Source organism: Sylvia atricapilla, chromosome 17, assembly GCF_009819655.1.
Source record: "Sylvia atricapilla isolate bSylAtr1 chromosome 17, bSylAtr1.pri, whole genome shotgun sequence".
Lineage (NCBI taxonomy): Eukaryota > Metazoa > Chordata > Aves > Passeriformes > Sylviidae > Sylvia > Sylvia atricapilla.
The window spans coordinates 10,041,558-10,061,012 of NC_089156.1; the positions used below are offsets into that span (position 1 = coordinate 10,041,558).

Below are 19,455 nucleotides of genomic sequence, written 5' to 3' on the forward strand. Positions count from 1 at the left end.
GCGGCGGGCGGAGCGGGGGCGGCACCGGGGCGGTACCGGGGGCGGGCCCGTGCCGGTGCGAGCGGCCTGTAACGGGGTAACGGGCCTGTTCCGGGTGTGACGCCGGCTGTGGTGGTGATCCCCTGGGGGCACAGGCCGGTCCCGGTGTGACGGGCCAGTCCCCGCCCCTCACAGCCCGCCCGTGGTGTCGCCGGCCCGCGGCTCAGAGCTGCGGGAAAACAGTGGGATATTCCAGTCCCGCCCGCTCCAGGGGCGGTTTAGTTGGAATATTGAGGGCAAATCCACCTGGAAAGGTTGTCCAACCCTGGCACCGCTGCCCGGGGCAGGGGCGGGTCCCGTCCCGTCCCGGGGATTCCCCGTCCCAGTGGATGTGACGCTCGGGGACACGGCCCGTGGTGGCCTCGGCAGTGCTGGGCGTGCCTGGGCTCCGCGGGATTGTCCCGGCGCAGCCCGATCCGAGCCCACGGGGCGGGAGCAGCTGCGGCCCCCTCGGGGCAATGGGGGAACGGCGAGTGAGCCGAGCTCAGCCAAACCGAGCTCAGCCAAACCCGCCGAGCCGAGCCGAGCTGAGCTGAGCCGAGCCCAGGCGTGCCAGACCCAGCCCAGCCGAGCCAAACCCCACTGAGCTGAACTGAGCCAGGCCCAGCCATGGCCAATCCGGGTGAACTGAGCCGAGCCGTGCTGAGCTGAGCCAAGCCCAACCCAGCTGAGCCATGCTGAGCTGAGCCGAGCCCAGCCGTGCTGAGCTGAGCTGAGCCGAGCCAAGGCGAGCCCGGCTGAGCCAAACCATGCCGAGCTGAGCTGAGCTGTGCCAAAGCAGCTGAGCCGAGCTGTGCCGTGCCAGGCTGAGCCCAGCCGAGCCGAGCGGGTGCGCGCGTTCCTGCGGAGCTGTCCAGCCTCACCAGCCTTTCCAGCCTCTCCAGCCTTCCCAGCCGCTCCATCCCGCATCCCGAGCCCGCATCCCGAGCCCGCCATGCGGGAGCGATGAGCGCAGCCGCCGCCCGGCCATGGAGGAGGATTTGTTCCAGCTGAAGCAGCTGCCGTGAGTAGCTCCGGGGGGGCTCCTGCCCCTCCGGCCGCGGGAATCCCGGCGGGAGCCAGGGAATTCTGCCGGGAAGCGGCTCAGGCCCCGGGAAGCAAGGCCATTTTCCCGGTGGAGCTGCCCGGGTGCAGCATCCCGAGGGATGCAGGAGCCGTTCGTTACATAAATTCACTCCTCTCGTTTGGTTGGTTTTTTGTTTGTTTGGTTTTTGGTTTGGGTTGTTGTTTTTTCTTTTTCTCGGCGTGGATTTGACGGTGGTAAAAAAAAAATCAGCAGGGGTTGGGATAAAATCGTGGAAGCGGCAGGAGATTTTTTGGGAGAGGATCGCCTTTGCAGGGGGGGGTTATCTGTAAATAACGTTGTGCTGGGGAGGCTCTTCCTCGCCATCCTCCTCCTCCTCGCCAGGGAGGAATCGAAGAGCAGAACCTGCCCTACCAAGGTGGCTTTGGGGGGACCATCGGCATTCCCAGCGTTTCTGGAAAGCCAGACGCTGCTGCACAAGGAAAACGCTGATTTTTGCCAGGAACTCTCTGCCTTTGGGATGTGGTTGCTGGATCTGTGCAAAAAAACCCACAAAACAACAACCAAAAACAACCCACCAAAAAACAAACAAACAACCCCCCTCCCCCCCCCCCCCAAAAAAAACCCCTAAACTAAACTCCCTCCCCTAAAAAAAAACCAAAAACAAAAAACCCCACCAACCAAACAGAAAAAAAAACCCCTCAACCCCAAACCTGATAACATCTTCGGTGCCTTTAACCCCAGGAATTCCTTCCTTTTTTTTTCCTTTCCCCTCAATTCCAAATGCTTCCTTTAAAACCGACCCCGTTTTTCCTAATGCTCCATTCTCAGGTGTTTTGCAACATATTCCTATTTATAAATCATGGGCTCCGCCAGGCTCGGAAGGAATGTTTCAAGTTGGTGTTAAATATTCATGAGCTCGTGTCAATGACAGAGCGCCCTGTCCCATAACATTCCTGATAAGTTGGGGAAACGACACGAACTCCAGCTCTTTTCCAGTCCTCAGTTAGGATGCCTCCAGCTTGTCAAGGAAAAGAATCAGAGGTTATTTAATCAACCTTTTTATCCTCATTTTTAAGAGCAAAACCTGGGAATACGTTCCAAAGTACCTTCCAGTGCAGGTGTTTCAGTGCTGTGAGATTTTGCAAATAAATGCAGCAACTCCCTGAGGTGTCCCAGATGTGAAATAATTTGGCAAGTGTGGAAGAGAAATTGTCCTTGTGGAGTTTTTTTTGTTTGTTTGTTTCATATATCTCTAAATTATACACCTATATTTCTATTTTCTGTGCTGACGAGTGTGGCAATCCCTGCCTGGATTTGTGATTCCCAGATTTTGGAGGATCCATCACCTCCAAAGCTGGAATGATCTTAAAGGTCCCTCCCTGTGATTCTGTGATAATTTAATCTGTTTCCAAAACTTAAATCCAAGGGATTTTCACTTTCCAAGGGGAAAAATTCCCTTGTGTTGCAGATAAAGTGAAGGAAGTTTGAGGGATCTGCTCCATTAAGTGGTGGATCTGTTCCCAAATCGTTGGCCACAAAAAACTTCATAGATGGGAAAAGAACCTTCACTGTGGGAAGGGAGCAAATCCCTCTGACCAAAACATCAAAGCCGTGTCAATTTAGCAACTTCTGGTCTTAAAATACAGATACTCCATTAATGACATGATATTAAATAATTCTGTTTAAGATGAAAGCACAGTCACAGAATCAGCATCCTGATGGAAAAAAAAAAAATCCATCCATTCCCTGAATGAGCTCAGTAATTGCGTTTCATTAAATAATATTTCAGATTCTGGTGCATTTCAAGAGTTTCTAATCACAAAAACAACTCAGAAAATGGAATTTGGGCTCTTCCTGCCAGGAAAAAAAACCCTGAAATTCAATGACACAGCAATGCCTAATTCCAATTAAATCCAGGCACACAAAACATGGATCTCATTAAATATACATCATTCCATCATATTTTTATGACCCCTGTAGCTTTATAACTTTGTAGATAGCACAATAACGGCCAAGACCAAGGATTCTATCCCATCCCAATGTAGCATCCCTGAACCCAGATCCAAACACAAATCCCAGCACTCCCAGTGGAGAACGGAGATAATGAGGAGAAACCTTAATGTGAAACAGAGCTTCGAGACTCCCCACGCCCAGCTCCCAGCTGGAAAACACTCCTGGAAGGATCCTTCCATCCCCATTTCTGTGCTTTCAGGGTGGTGAAGTTCCGCCGCACGGGGGAGAGCTCGAGGTCGGACGAGGATGGAATTTCGGGAGAGCACGAGGTGCAGATCGAGGGGGTGAGGACAGAGCTGGAGCCCGTGGAGCTGGGGGATGGAGCTGCGGTGCCCAAGGAATTCGCCAACCCCACGGATGGTGAGAAGGGCCCTTGGTTTGTTTTGTTTTGGGTTTTTTTCCTGCAAGGAGAAGGTCGTGGATGTGAAAAACGAGTTGCACTTTCTTAGAAAAAAAATTTTTAAGTTTAATAAAAAAATTAAAATAGACAATTGGGAGACAGAAGAGCAAAGTTCCAGCTGGGGTGCCTCTCCAGAAAGCACGCACTTCTCTTTCAATTACTGTGTTTTAAGGATTGCTGGTTTACATATGCAATAGATATTAATGCATTCTTTTCTAGTTTTTACCTGTTTCAAGTATCCCCAATTATCTTATCTGATAGATTTATTTGTGGGTGGCTCCACTCTGTCTGGTAACATGGGTCTTATAAATCTTTCTCTTTGAGGTTTTTGGTTGTTTTCATTTTGATTAAAAAACCCTAGAAAGTTAGCAGAGTTACAAGGTGATTTTTTTCCCCTCATAACTTCTGGCTTGGTCAGTTTAGATGTTACAAAGAAGAAAAACCTAGCCTTTTTTACTGCTTACATTATGTCACAATCAGAAAATACATTCATCACTTTTCTAAACTCCATTAACAAAACATAATACAGTACAATTATACATACAGTATTCATTCTAGTATTTGAGAAAAGCCAACATTCTAATATGCATTTATAACATGGACAAAGGTGGGATCTCTTCATCCCCATCAGGCTGGGTACAGGGGGGTTTGGAGAAGTTAAGGAGCCCCAGATAAAAATAATAACTCAGGGGAATTCTGTCAGACCTGAAAATCTGGTTTGATCAGCCCATTCCCCGTGGGATGCTCTCTGTGTTCCTTTTTGTGTCCCCGGTGCTGGATGCTCCTGTTAGGGAGTTGTGGGTCCAGCTGCCATCCCCTGTTCCACGCTGGAATTTGCCTGAGTTCCCTCTGGAGCTGCTCAGAGCTCCTGGAGCAGCTACACCTGGCTCTCCTTCAAGGCTGAGATGAATCTGCAGAGTTCCTGGCTCCTCTTTTCCTAGAGGACAACAGGAATGTCCAACTCAGCCTCTGGAGGCATCACTGCTTTAGGAGGGATGAGAAATGTTGAATTTGTCTTAGCACAGTGTGAAAATTTGGTATTAATCTTGTTTCTGAACTTCTCTGCTGTGGTTTAGCCCTTGGATTTTGTTTGATTTCCTCCTGGTTTTTGTTGTTGTGGGGATCTCTGAGCCAAAGCTTTTCTGAGGAATGTCCTTTTCAAACTGATGCAAGTGTCAGAACTGTGAGACTTAAATTGATTTAAACAACTCGAATATCAAAATGTGCTTTTTTTGGCCGTTTCATTTTGCATTTGAGCAAAGGAATTTGAGACATCTCAGCACCTTCAGCTGGAACAAACTGGAGAGGTCATGGCAGCGGGTGGGAAACAACCAGCAGCATTTTTAACAGAAGCAGGGCTTAAGATTTGTGTCTTTTGGAGAAATTCTTGATTGAAATAATGAGAGGTTGCACTGAAATATTCCCTGCAGCTCCCAGCACTGCTGTGAGCTGGGGCAGAGCTGTTTCTCCCCACTGAAAGCTGCATTTCAGTGTCTGGAGGAGTCACTCCCAGGAGGAAGAGGCTGAACATGGGCTGGATTTGTGGGTGCCACACTGATTTACCTCCACATGATTAAAATAGTCTAGGAATAATTCGAATTATTTTGGCTTTGGAAGAACACAGAGATTTTCCTGAGTAGGAACTGTATAATGACTAAGTAGCTCTGTTACATATCTGAGATCTCAGCAGATTAGCCAATTAATCAGTAATTAAACCAGAAAATTCTCTCTCAAGGGCTGGCTTTTCTAAGGAAGGAATCCACTGGAATTGTTTCTTTTTCCAGATACTTTCATGGTGGAAGATGCGGTGGAAGCCATTGGATTTGGGAAGTTCCAGTGGAAGCTCTCTGTCATTACTGGATTGGCCTGGGCAAGTAATTGGCATCAGGATCAGCTCATGATCATCACTTAGAGAATCTCAGGGATTTCAAATAATGGGGGCAGAGAGTCTCCAAGCAGATAAATGTACAATAAAGCAGGAATTTTACTGGAAATTAAAATAACAGCAGCACCCAGCCTTGTTGTGAGGGGTAATGGTGGATTTCTTTGTCTCTGAAATTCTTATAAATCAGGGTTTCGAAAACCATTTCGATTCTCCACTTCCCTTTGGTTTCAAATGATGTTTCAGGCTGTTCCTGCAGAACCTGAGGCTTCCTGCAGTGATTTTGCCACATTCCTCCCATCAGGTGCCACCTCAGTTGTCTGTATCAGTCAGGATTTCTGTAATCTCAGTTTCAGAGCAACAGCAACCCAGCACTTCCACTTTTAACCCTGATATCAACAGCAACAAAAAAGTCTTGTTTTCCATTTTTCTGCTCTTTCTGAAGCTCTGTGCTGCACCTCCTGTGGTGTATTTTAGGATCCTGATACCTGGAGCTGTATTTACTGGCTTTTATCCATGTAAAAAGCTGGAATCTGCCATGGCTTAGATCCTAAATCAGCTGTGGGATTTGGTTTCCAGGTGATCTATGCAAACCCAGGAGTGCTGAAGGAAATAAGTTACAAGTTGTTAAACAGTCCTGACTGAATCTGTGTGTGGAGGGGCTGAAAGCTGGAATTTGCACTTTGGAAGCATCTGAACCTGTGTCACTGACCAGCCAAACCTCCTCAAAATCTTTGCATTTAGCTCTTTGGATCCTCTCTGCCAGAGTTTCTAAATGTGCTGACAACCAAAAACGAGTTTAAATGTTAAATATTTCGTTCAACCACAAGGTGGGAATGGCACAGAAATGTCACCAAGGCCTATTATTGACTCCTAAATCCACCTGACTTGCAGGCAGTTGTTGATTTTGCTTTCTCTTCCCCCTGCAGATGGCAGATGCCATGGAAATGATGATTTTAAGTATCCTTGCTCCTCAGCTGCACTGTGAGTGGCGCTTACCCAGCTGGAAGGTTGCATTGCTCACCTCGGTAGGAGAAATACCTGAAAGCTCCTGTCTTCCCTGAGGTTTTGCCATCATTGTTATCCAGATATTTTGCTTTGTATCCCCAAAATTAAAGCTCTTAGTGGCCTTTGCAGATTGCCTTCAGCTTGGAAGTTTATAGGAGTTTTTTTAAAAAAAGATTTATAGTTTTTTTAAAGATTGAAGGAATGAAATTCAGTGAGAACTGAGGGCATTTTGCAGGTTTCAGGCTTGAAGTTCCATGTAATTTTCAGGAAAACCTGTGAATTCACTCAGTTTCATCCCAAAATTCAAACAATTTAATTAATTTAAAAAAATTCGGTAAATTTTGATTATCTTCCTTGCAAGTCTTTCTCTCTCCCCACATTTAAGCTCTCTCACAGACTAAGAGCCCTGAGAGAGAACAAACAGTTGATTTTTGAGATAGTTCTCAATGATATCAGGAGTCTTCTCCAGCTTAAATAATTCTGGGATTATCCAGTGATCTTGGGAAGCAGAGATCTTACAACACCACCTCCAAGATTGGTTTTTTTTCTTACTGTTCCACAGGTGGTGTTTGTGGGAATGATGTCCAGCTCCACGCTCTGGGGAAACATTTCAGACCAATATGGGAGGAAAACAGTAAGTCTGCAGCTCCTGCTGGGATATATCCCAATATTTCTGCAGTGTGGACATTTCAGTGGAAGAAGCTGCGGCTGCTTCATCCCTGGAAGTGTCTGAGGCAGGCTACAGCAGCCTGGGAGAGTGGAAGGTGTCCCTGCACATGGCAAAGGGTGGAAGGGGATGAATTTTAAGGTCTCTTCCAACCCAAACCATTCCAGAATTCCACGTTCCCAAATGTCCATGTGTACAAAGCAGCATTGAGCACATCCAGAACTGAGCTCCTGTGAAATAGAAGGCATTTGAAGCTCTGTTTTACACTTTAATTTGTTGTTACAGTGACTTTTAACTCTTGCTGAACACAGGGCCTAAAGATCAGCGTGTTGTGGACACTCTACTATGGGATCCTCAGTGGATTTGCTCCCATTTACAGCTGGATCCTGGTGCTGAGGGGCCTGGTGGGCTTTGGGATTGGAGGAGTGCCTCAGTCGTAAGTAAATATTCACAAGTCCAAAATTCCTCATTTCTCTTTCTTACTCATGTCAGATTGAAGTCTTGTTTCTGTTCAGCCACCCCAAACCTTGGTCTTGTTGCAAGGCAGATCTGATTGTAAAACCCCAGATTATTGTTCAGTCAGAGCCTGAACTTCCCCATCTCACCCTGAGCTGGAATTTCAAACCCACACAGCCCAGACCTGGAGATGCTGGGATGGCTCAGAAGGAAAAGGAAGTGTCAGGTTATTTCTCTGTCATTGTGTGGTTCCTTTCACTGAAGAGAGGGATCCATAAATTTTCCACTTGTAATAAATAACCCTGCTCTAGGCTTTTAATTATAAATGTAAAGGGAATGGTACAGCCAATCTCTCTCTCTGTAGTCTTTTATCCTTACCAATAATTAATATTTTTGCCTCCTAGAGGTGCTATTTTGGAGCAGGCAGAGCCTGGCTTGGATTGATGGCTCACAGAATCCTTCTCAAGGCAAGGCAGTGGCTTTTCTGTGGCCACTTCCAGATAAAAAATCCAGAGCTGGAGGTGCTGCCCAGCCAGGGCCACTCAGCTCACTGAGGTTCTCTGGCTTCCTGAGAGAAAAACCAGAGCCAGTTACAGATCTCGAGTCTGTGTCCCATCTAACTATAACAGGGATTCATTTGACAGAGGGGTAAACATGGCTGAAGCAGGGAAAGTAGCTCCTTTCTAATATCCTTAAGCTCAGTGTGATTTTGGAGGTGAGTGCCTGGATCTCCATGGAATGAGTGTCATTTCCTCCTCTGGATTGGCTCCAACAATTCCATGTCCTTCTTTTGTTGGGGTCATTCACCAGCTCCTGTTTTCTCTGCACTACAGAGGGACTTGAGCTACACTTTAAGATGTGGTTTGAGTTGTCTAAATCTCTGCTTAAATGAAATATTGTGTGAAACTTTATACTTTCTATGAACTGGGCAGCTCCTCAGAGATCAGTCCACTCTTTAAGTTAGCAGGAATTTTGTCCCAAACCTCAAAGGAAGCCTGAGGAGTTTGAAGGCAGGAACAGACTGAGTCAATGGAATGCAAACAGAGCAAAGCCAAACCTTACCAGTTTGCAGATGACAATGCCTGGACTGGCTGCTGCCTAAATTCCTCCTCAGGAATTCCTCCTGGAGAAGCTTTGCCATCACTCCTCAGCGCAGGCATGAAACAAAGCCTCAGTGGTTGCTCTTTGAATCCCACAATAAAAGAATGCAAATTATTTTATACCAGTGACATGAAAGTATTCCCCTCTTGGAGAGTTGAACTCTGGCACAGGAGACAGTTGGGAATTCTCTGAGCCGGTTGTAAAGCCCTGAAGGAATTCTTTATCCAGCAGGAGTTTGTGTTGAATTTTGATGGACCACGCTGAAAATACCAGATAAAATGGTGTTTCCAATGGTGCTCTGGCTCAGAGCAGGGCTATGAGAACATAAGCATCAAGATCTGCATTTAACTGATGACTGTGGGGTCTCAAAACCACACAAAAAGAGCAAATTGTGTCCTCTCTGGCAATGTTGAAGGGTTTGTTGTGGGGTAGAAGGGGAGTGTGACCCAGTGTCACAGCCTGGCTGGCTCTGGGGACAGGGAGAACTTTGAGTTGTTGCTCTGGGTTTGGCAGTTTTATTAAAAGGCAAAAGGGATGTTTGAACCTCTGTCTGCTGTGGCATTTCCCTCTCTGTGCTGACATTTTCCTCTCTGTTCCCTCTTTCAGGGTAACTTTATACGCTGAGTTCCTTCCAATGAAAGCCAGAGCAAAATGCATTTTATTAATAGAGGTGAGTGGGTGCATTCTGATCCTCCAGGGACAGATCTCCTGGTGGTCACAATCCCTTCCATTTCCTCCTGGAAATCCCCTCAGAGCTGCAGCCAGAACTGGCCTGTCCACTTTGGTGTGGAGCTGAGTCACTCCTGAGCTCTGGTACCAGCCCACCTCCAAAAGCAGCAGGAATTTTCCTGTCACACTCCACTCTTCGTGTTGAATTTGCCTTTTTCCAAATTATTTTGCACCCAGGGCTGCAGAGTGAGCACAAGAGGGGCATTGGGGGTCTCTCATTCATTTGTGGTGAAATGCATCTCAGTGATGGATTTGGAGAGCTGACAGCTCCACAAATTCAGTACTAAATTCAGCTCCACATCTTCATCCAAACACGTCAAAGCCACACAGGGACTTTTTGTCCTTGGAAGATTTCAAGGCAGAATTTGTACCCCTGGAATTTCTCTCTCCAGCCATCCCTAGTGAGCACAGCCTGGAATGTTCCAAAGAAGAGCCCTTGGGAGCACACCATTGCTCATTTTTCTGTTGGTTTTCCCTCTTCCAGGTGTTCTGGGCCCTTGGGACTGTGTTTGAAGTGCTCCTGGCAGTGGTGGTGATGCCCACGCTCGGCTGGCGCTGGCTCCTCATCCTCTCTGCCCTCCCACTCCTGCTCTTTGCTGTCCTGTGTTTTGTAGGTATTCCTCAAAGATTCATGTGCATTTCTGCAATTCCCACTCTTCTACCCCATTCTGTGACACAGCTGAAGGAAATCAGGACAGATTTGAGCTCTCTGGTGCTGTCTTCTGTGAAATAAGTAAAATAATGACCAAAAAATGCAGTTTCAACAGGGTGCTGAGAAAAATATTCCAGGGAGAGTTGTGTTGATGTGACTGTAATTGCTGGAGGACAATGTAGGGCTGGAATTTGGTGAAATCAGGCCTGGAACCCTCTCCAATTTAATGGCTTTGTTTCAACTAAACTCAGTGGAATCAACATTTTTCCAAAAGCTGTTGCTATTTCCCTAAATTCTCCTTCGATTTTGTCACTTATATAATCAATTTCCACTTAAAAATCCTCTCAAATCAGGGATAGAATCTGCAGAGTGAAAGTCAGATTCCAAAACAATTTAAACCTGACCTTCAGTGATGTATTTTATTATTTATCACCTAATTATTTATTATTAGGTGATACCTTTGCCAATCACTCAGTCTCCTCATAGATGAATATCTTTGTCAGGTGGTTTAGCAGCCCTTTTTATTCCTTAGTTGTTCAGGAATATCTCCAGTCATCCAGGTGTTCACAAGCTTGTTCTGAATTAAAAGGAGCTTAAACTCATAAATTTTGGAGGATCTTGTTATCTGCCCTGGATGCTTTGCCATTCCTTCACGGAAGGGATAATGTAAAAAACCTGTAAAAATTCCCAACAGTTCTCAAAGATAAACCCAAAGGAATGGAAGGGAAAAGGTTTTGAGTTCATGGGGAAAATGGGGCTTTACAATTTTTAAAGCCTGATGAGATGATTCTTGGAATTGTTCAAGCTTAGTTCTGTAATCCTTTGTTATGTGAGAATCTGCTGGAATCACTGAGATTTCCCCCAAAGGAAAAACCCCAGAGTTTATTGCTGATTGTGACACTCTCCTGTGTGTGTGTGTGTGACCCTTAGTGGCTGCCAGAAAGTGCCAGGTACGATGTGTTGTCTGGGAACCAGGAGAAAGCTCTGGCCACTTTGAAGAGGATTGCCACAGAAAATGGAGCTCCAATGCCCTTGGGAAAACTGGTGGTTTCCAGGCAGGTATGTACAGGTCACAGGCACCTCCAGAACAATGAAACTGAGGGGGTTTGTAAGCAAATCATCAATGTTCTGTTCAATTTGAATGTCTCAGCTAGGCAGGAAAAAAATGAAGTTTCATAATTTAAGCCTCTTTCCCACTGAGGAAGAGTTAATTTCTCACTTGGAAGTGAAAAGCAGCTTTAAAACAGGCATTAATGTTATTTATCCTCATTGTTAAGAAAACCAAACCTTGAGGTTGTTGAAGAGCTCAGGTCAGAATTCCTGGATCTGAATTCATGAGACAAGATGAAATTTGACACTTTAGCTGTTCCTCATCATCCAACTTCTGCTTGTTCCCAACAGGAGGACCGAGGCAAAATGAGGGATCTTTTCACCCCCCATTTCCGCTGGACCACGTTGTTGCTCTGGTTTATTTGGTAAGAGAAAACTTAAAGGTTCAGTGCCAGCACAGCTCTAAATGGGTTTTATTGAAGGAATTTTACTCAATACAGCAACTTCCTCCTCAGAAAAAAAAAAAAAACAACCAACCAAAAAAACCACCCCAACCTGTATTGATTTGTAATTAATCCAAGCACCCAAGCATTCCCAATCAAATTGCCCTTTAATTTTCTGAATGCTGAAATACCTTCGAGGTAGGACTTTTGATTGGTGGTGTTTCTTTTAAGTTGGACCAGCTGAAACTTCCTCTCTCATTTGCTTCCTTTCAGGTTTTCCAATGCTTTTTCATATTATGGGTTAGTTTTATTAACTACAGAGTTCTTCCAAGCAGGAGATGTTTGCAGCAGTGAGTATTGCTCCATCTTTTCTTTTTAAATATGTCCTGTTAAAACTGCTGGAATATCTTTTATTAGATCACCTCCTGCTGGTGGTTTGGAAAAGGAATGTGGCTGAGTTTTAAGTTGACTTTATTTTAAGTGTTTTCTCATGTCTGCCCAGTGCAGAGAGGCCTTGCACAGTGGTTTTGAGCCCAAAATGTCAAACAGCAAGACAGCCTTCAAGGCAGACCTGTTATCTGTTCTTCTTGATTAGAAAAAAAACAAAACAAAACAAAAAACAAACAAAAAAAGTAATTGAATAAATACAAGTTTGCAGATTTGACAGGTCTAATTAGTTCTGAGAGACAGAAACTGCTGCTGTGGAGCTCCTGGGTTCTCAGGATGGGAAAACCTGCTGGGAAAAAAGATAATGGTGGGAAATCAACATCCTTTGTGTTGCAGAATTTTTTTGGGGAAAAAAAATGGTGCTTTGACTGAGTTAAGAAGAGGCTTGAACAGTTTGATTTCCCCAGGGGAGGAATGATTGCATTCAGAACACTTGTAATTAGGGAAAACTGCCTGGAAGTTGGGAAATTATAAAGGGTGGATGGGGAGTGATGGAGCAGCCCCAGATTCCAGGGTTGAACAGCAGTGATGAGCTCTGAGAGTTCTGACACAGGTTTGCCTCCCCAGAGGAGGAGGAACCTTAAAACCCCTTGTTTTTATAAGGACGTGGGGTTGTTCAGTATTCTCAGAGTGTAGAAAGTGTTGGGATCCCAATTTGTGTTGGGAGAAACTGAATTATTGGAGTTAATTCTGTCCTGAGCCCTGGACTGGAAAATAATTCAGGCTGTACAGCTGATAAGGAGGTGGAATTTTCACTGAGCTGAGACATCCTGTCACAGAAAACATGATAAATGTTCAGTGTTTCCAGGCAGAATCACCAAGCATTGCTCTTCAGTGCCCCTCTGACTCTGAATTTCATCCCAGCAGCACATCAGGCATTCAGAAGAGGAATAATAATTAAATCAAAGAGGCAGAATCACTTGAATTTCTATCCCCAAAGAACTTTCTAGAAGTATTTTAAAGGATGGTGGGTGCAGTGAATCCATACCATTCCTTTCAGTCCATCCTTCCTAAATTTTAGCAGTAAAAGTGAGAGACCCAGCAGGAAAGTAAACAGGGAAGAGTTTGCTTAAAATATATTAAATATTTTTGCTTTTTTTTTTTTTTCCCCTGCAGTATCCAGCAGAAGGCAGGAAGTAAAAGCCAAGTGCAGCCTGACCTGTGAGTACCTGACAGAGGAGGATTACACTGACCTGCTGTGGACAACCCTGTCAGAATTCCCTGGTAAGGAGCGATGAGAAGCACCAGTTTTCCCTTGGAATGGCTCAGGGTGTGGGAATGGGCTCTGGCAGCAGCAATGGGGCTGGGATGTCTGGCCTGATGCTTCCCACAGTATTTAGAGCTCCTTGCTGTAGTTGTGGATCCTCCCTGCCCTGGGATCACTCCAGAAAAAAATCAGTCATTGCTCTGGAATGGCCCCTCTGCCTGTTCCCACCCAGCAGCACTTCAGGAAGAGGGAAACCAGCTCAATCCAAGGGGCAGAAATACTGGAATTTCTATCCATGAGTGACTGTCAAAGGATGATGGGTACAGTGAATCCATGGAGAACTTGCTCCTTAAATCTCTGTGCCCAGCCCCAGACCTGATCCTGTGATTTTCAGGCAATTCCAGCAAATTTCAATGGACAGTCTGGCACAGGACAAGCAAAATAGTGTGAAACAGCCATTGATCCTTCAGATGGAGGGGATCTCCTGTTAATCTGATTGAAACAACTCCAGATACATGGATCAGAATATTTTCACTCTTCTGGATCATAATTTCAGGGCTAAAAGCTCAAGGAGAAGCCATTTAATGAATGATAATTTGCAAGTATGTCTGAGAAATATGCACCGTCATTCCTAAGAGGTACTGCCAAACAATCATTTTGAGAATACCCAGAAAAAAGAGTGGGTACCCTGGAGTGGTGCTGTGGCTGAAGGGTCTGGTTTGATCCTCACACACACTGAGCTGGGTGTGAGAAATATTGACAGGGTATCTCTGGATGTGACACTGATGCTGGAATAATCCCCACTCCTGCTGTGCAGCAGCTTTCAAAAGGATCTGGGAAAATTGCATTGGAGGGAAGAATTAATAGTGAGGTTTACTGAGCTTGATCTATTTCCTGTCAAAAAGCAGAGGAGAAATAATTTGGTGAAATGTCTAGATAACAGAACAGAAAGAAAAGACCATATTGTGAAGAACCCTTCAATCCAGCAGGGAGCAATGGCCAGAAGAAGTTTCACAGAAGTTCTTCCAGTGAGCCATGAGCAGGTGTCTCAGGCATTCACATCAGTAATCCCAGGATGGGGGTGTGGATTTGTGGATCTGGGAGCATGTAGCATGACCCAGCAGCTGGGACACAGAATTCCTGTTTTCACATGACACCAGTAGCAATCCACCCCACAGCCTGGGGCCAGCAAAGGATTGGAGAGAGAGGCCAAAATTCCCAATCTAACCCCCTCAGGCTGTGTTAAATCTGCTGCAGCCCCTCTTTGCTCCATTCCCAAGGGTCTCCTGGCCTCTTCCCACAGGTGTGTTGGTGACCCTGTGGATCATCGACCGCATCGGCCGCAAGAAAACCATGGCCCTGTCCTTCCTTGTCTTCTCCTTTTGCAGCCTCCTGCTCTTTCTCTGTGTTGGAAGGTGAGTCCAGCACAGGGAACAACTGGAGTAAAGGATTTATCCATGGTTATGGTGGGAGAACTGGGAGTGAAAAGCTGTGGGATGGTTGTGCTCAGCTGGAGAAAGATTTAAGGCTGAGGTTGGCTTTTCTCAGCAGAGTTTGGGAGGGAAGTAAAAGTGAATTCCAAGTGAAGCCAGCAGATTGTACTTAACATTCCCAAACTCTGCTCTGCTCTTTCTTCTCACAGAAATGTTCTTACTGTGCTGCTCTTCATTGCAAGAGCTTTTATTTCAGGAGGATTTCAGGCTGCCTATGTTTACACTCCTGAGGTAAGGGGGTTGTTGTGGTGGTGGGAATATTCAAGGGGAATGAGAACAGGGTGGGAAAGTCATTTTAATGACCCGTTCCAAATGGACCTCACTCCAGACTGGAGCTGTAGATCTCCTATTCATTATGTGAACAGAATATGCTGTGGCACCACTTATTAATTCCTATTGATTCAGGAGTAGAAGGAGGAAAACTTCCCACTGGGATTGATGGGCTGATGTTTTTTCCTCAGGTTTATCCCACAGCCACACGTGCTTTGGGCCTGGGAACGTGCAGTGGAATGGCCAGAGTGGGAGCCCTCATAACCCCGTTCATTGCACAGGTAAATCCCTTTTCCTCTGAGACTGGAGGCACAGGAGGTTTGGATTGATGGTCTTGGAGGTCTTTTCCAGCTTTAGCAATTCCATGATTCTATGAAGGTGATGTAGAACCTGCTTTTCTTCCCCTATCGCAGGTTGCTCCAAGCTCCATCCTTGGACATTTCCAGGGATGGAGCAGCCACAGCTTCTCTGAGCAACATGTGCCAGGACCTCCCATCCTCACAGGGAAGATTTCCTTCCTAAACTCCAGTTTAATCCTGCCCTCTGAGAGTTTAAAACCCCTGGCCCTTGTCCTGGCACGGGTCCCTCTCCCTCCTTTCCAGAAGCTTCAAGCTAAACTTTATTCCCAATACTACGATTAAAATTTCTGTTGCTCCACCAGTGTCTGTATTTCCATTGTGAGGTGCTGTTTCACATTCCCTGCCTTTTTCCTGCAGGTGATGTTGGAATCTTCAGTCTATCTGACTCTGCTGGTTTACAGTGGCTGCTGCCTGCTGGCTGCTCTGGCTTCCTGCTTCCTGCCCATCGAGACCAAGGGCCGTGGCCTCCAGGAGTCCAGCCACAAGGAATGGGGCCAGGAGATGGTGGGCAAAGGATCTCATTCCCCAGGGGAATCGCAGGAGTGATGGGACATGGAAACCTGCTGGAAGAACAAAGGATAGGAGCAAGATGTCTCACAAAACCTCCGAGCCTGAAGCATGGAAAGCTGACCACCATCACTGCCAACGTCACGTGTCAAACTGCAGGAGTTTGGGGTCGAACCTCAGCAAATTGTGTTTCTGCTGCTCTTTGCTCACACTCATAAAAACTTTCTGGATGGAGAGGCCTTTGATACAGACATCCTTGGAAGTTTAGCAGGAGGTATTTCTCTTCAGTCTGTCGTGCTTGCATGGTCAGCTCTTCAGCTTAAAATGTCCCGTGCCAAGCAAATGCCAAGTGACTGCAGCCCAGCATAAGCTGTCATTGAAACACTGAGCTCTTGATGCCTAAAACCAAGAGGTTCATCTTTAGTGTGGCCCTGGCCTGGCACAGGGTGGATTCCATCCCCTACACTATGGATTAAATGCCTGCCTTGCACTTTTAGCCATCAAAATCACCACCAAAATGTGGTTCTGGCAAACCAACCTGGGCTTTCCAGCTGGGTTCTGTTCCTGGAGAGTGGTTTGCTTGGATTCCTGACTGTTTCTCCCGTCCCTGGTGGGTAGTTGGAGTAGGGAGGGTGGTGTTTGCTGCAGAGCTGGGACCCTTGTAGCAGAAATGTAAATCACAGAGTCATTAAGGTTGGAAAAGACCTCCAAGCTCATCAAGTCCAATGTGTAAATCTTCCCGTTTTGGAGCAGAATTGGACTTCTCTGGCATTGCCAGGGACCTTGAGCTCTCTGTCTGTTGCTTGGAGTGTGGATCCAGGTGTGTCCCTGCTCTGTTTCCTGGGCACATCCTCACGGTGGGGTATCCCCAAGCAGAGTTGGGATGGAGCCACTCCCTGACAGCTGGGCAGGACCTTTCCTGCTGATTGTACATTGACTGGTGACAAAGGAATGTAGCTGGAATAAATGAACAAAACCATGAGAAGAGCCCATCTGCAGTGACCTTGGATGAGGGACATCCCTCCTTCAGGTGTGGCTCCTCAGGGGATGATCCTTCTGTTGTCAGGGAGCTCAGGTGAGGACAAGCTCATCAGGTTTGTCACAGAGCTGTCCCTGGGCACAAGTCAGGTGGCAGAGTCTGTGGGAATGTGTAGGGATCTGAGCTGTGCCTCCTCCAGGTCTCAATGGATTTTCAGGATTCCAGACCTTGGGACACACAACCAAATGTGGGTGAGATGGACTTGGTGAGGCTGTGGGAGCAGTGAGGGTTTATTGTCTGTCTGAGCAGGTGTCTCACCTGGACAAAGGTAAATGTGCAACACATTTTTACAGATGAACATTTTAAGTATGCTGGGAAGCAGGTCACATTCCTGAGGTCAGGAATAGGTCTCCAAGTCCATGTTTGGTGCAGTTCAAGAGAGCACTGAGGGTCACAGCTGTCACTGAGGGTCACAGCTCTGAGTCACTGCCATGCTCCACCATGTGCCAGGCTGCTCCTTTGGAGACTGAAGGGAAAACAGGAATGGATAATTCCTTAAAGAATGCCAGGAAACTGAGGCTGATGGAAAAGGCCAGAGGTTGTTGAAGTTGTGTGAGGGGGGATGTTCTGCTGAGAACAGAGTTTGCCATGGCACTGAGTGTCCATCCAGTCCCACTGGAGGATGGTGACTCAGTGAAGGATTCCAAAAATGGTAGGTGGAACAGGCAAATCTGGCTTTTCCCAGCGAGATGAAAATGAATTCAGCTCCCAAGGGATCCCTGAGCTCAGCTGTGGGTGATTGCACAGAACCCTCTCTCCAATTCAGCTGGGTCGGTTCCCTTTGTGTCCCCTGTCCTCATGCTCCAGAAAGATCAAGCTCCAGCTGATCCCAGTAAACAGACAGGGCTCTCATGGCACTGACAGCAACCACAGCTCATTTGTTCACCTCCTTCTGCCAGGCTGGAGTTGGGTCATTCTCCCTGTGTGCCTGGGGCAGCCTGGAGCAGAGCCACAGGGGCTTGTTCCATGGAATACCAGAATTCCAAAGTGATTTGGGTCGGGAGGGACCTTAAAGCTCATCCAGTCCCACCCCTGCCATGGGTCTACTTTCCACTAGACCAGGTTGCTCCAAGCCCCATCCAAACCTGACCTTGAACACTTCCAGGGATGGGGAATCTCTCTGCTTTCACTTGGACTGGCCTCTCATATGCTGGATATGGGACAGAGCAGTGAGGAAGGAGATCTTGGATGGGTTTAATCAGATATTACCCCACATGTGTGGCCAGTGAGCTGGAAAACCTGCTGGGCTGGCATCTGCTGGAGCTGGGTTTGCCTTTGCACAGTCAGGCTGTTCACCCCTCAGTGACAGCTCTGACATTCCATCCTCTTCCTCCTGCTGGTGGAGGCCCTCGAGGCCATTCCAGTCCCCCAGCTGCTTCCATGCTTCCTTCCTTGAGCTTTCCATGAGCTGTGTTTGCATCCCAAAACTCTGGAATTGAGCCTGGATAGAGGTGACAGAGGTGACAAAGTGCAGGACAGGCCCGGCCTCCATGGCCCAGTTTGTTACTTGATGCCTTGAGTTAAAATTCTGCTTTCCCAGGGTTAATGTTCACATCTCACTTCGTTTTTTCAGGTGAATATTCAGCAGTTTTAAAGAATTGCATTCAACGGCCTTTAGAGAGTTTTAGTGAAGTTTATCTGTTCATGCACACCTGGATCCTACAGATAAGCTGCTTCCCAGGTAAAGATTTCTAGGGAATACAACATTTTCCATGTTGTTGAATAGATCAGTTTTAAACTGTGACCTTTACAGTGAGAACCAAAACATGGAAGGCATTTTTGCTTTTCACTTTTTACGAATTCTGCACTAAAAAAGATCTATTTAATGATAGAAATACCGAGATTGGTGTTGCTGGGTCTTTGATTTTGTTCAAGCTTGGTCCAAAGCTCACTGAAATCTGGGAAAAATCTCCTGTAGATATCCATGGGCTTTGGATCTGAATGAAAGGGAGAGGTAGGAGCCCACCACAGCTCATCCCACCTGGCTGAATCCAGCAGGGGCCTCTTGGGCACTGGAGAAACGGAGCAGGAATTCAGGATTTGTAGGAATTTGCATATAATTAATAAGAGAAGGCCATTTTAGCTTGTTCACTTAGAACACTGGGGTTGACACACACCAGTTATAGATCACCACAAATAGATTTTATCAGTAGGGCAGCACCATTGAGGTACAAAATAAACTTCCAAAGAATCCTTTTCCACACTGAGTCATTTTCACTGGTAAAGGAATTACTGCAACTGCTTCATTTCAAACTGGAAAGTGAGATCCTTTGGAATTCAAACAGAATTGTGGGATTCAGTTTTGCCAAGTGTCCAAGACATCAACATGCCAAGCTGGCGTGGGAATGTAATTCCCCAAGTGTGCTTGGGTGGAATGATTTGTTATTCCCAAATACATGCCAAAAGAGCAGAGAATGTTTCCATGTCTGAATGTACAGTTTCTAAGCTGGATTTACATTTTAATGTTGAAAAATTTGGTGTATCTCAAGCTTGTTGTAAAATACTCCTCTGGTTCCTGTTCCCAACACGGCATTGGAGAGTTGAAGTCCACATTAGATATTTTATGTTAAACAAATAAATAGTTTTTTCAGGAAAGAAGTTGTTGGCTTTTCTGGGGGGATGTTTAGGAGGGGTAATAACTTTGCATATTTTTTTTTGTCTTGGTG

General features: G+C 46.3%; 1 protein-coding gene across 2 annotated transcripts; it reads left to right on the plus strand.

Annotated features, from left to right (window-relative positions):
* The first annotated feature begins 61 nt into the window (after nt 1-61).
* On the plus strand, nt 62-19,387 carry SVOP (SV2 related protein). 2 transcript variants are annotated; one of them, XR_010744936.1, is made up of 17 exons: nt 62-1,042; nt 3,279-3,439; nt 5,264-5,349; nt 6,291-6,389; nt 6,932-7,003; nt 7,348-7,472; nt 9,200-9,263; nt 9,807-9,932; nt 10,905-11,033; nt 11,376-11,449; nt 11,741-11,817; nt 13,031-13,138; nt 14,425-14,536; nt 14,764-14,845; nt 15,076-15,165; nt 15,601-16,024; nt 18,363-19,387. XR_010744936.1 is itself a non-coding variant. In XM_066331562.1 (16 exons), the coding sequence occupies exons 1-16, from the start codon at nt 1,008-1,010 to the stop codon at nt 15,787-15,789; spliced, it is 1,629 nt and encodes a 542-aa protein (XP_066187659.1). In that variant the 5' UTR covers nt 62-1,007; the 3' UTR covers nt 15,790-19,387. The 2 variants fall into 2 exon arrangements, 1 of the variants encoding a protein (XP_066187659.1); XM_066331562.1 differs by having other exon boundaries at nt 15,601-19,387.
* Nucleotides 19,388-19,455: the final 68 nt, after the last annotated feature.

Coding starts and splice junctions, on each gene's coding strand:
- SVOP (XM_066331562.1), top strand. CDS start 1,008: ATGGAGGAGGATTTGTTCCAGCTGAAGCAGCTGCC. Junction 6,390..6,931: donor AGGTTGCATTGCTCACCTCG/GTAGGAGAAATA, acceptor ACTGTTCCACAG/GTGGTGTTTGTGGGAATGAT. Junction 9,264..9,806: donor AATGCATTTTATTAATAGAG/GTGAGTGGGTGC, acceptor TCCCTCTTCCAG/GTGTTCTGGGCCCTTGGGAC.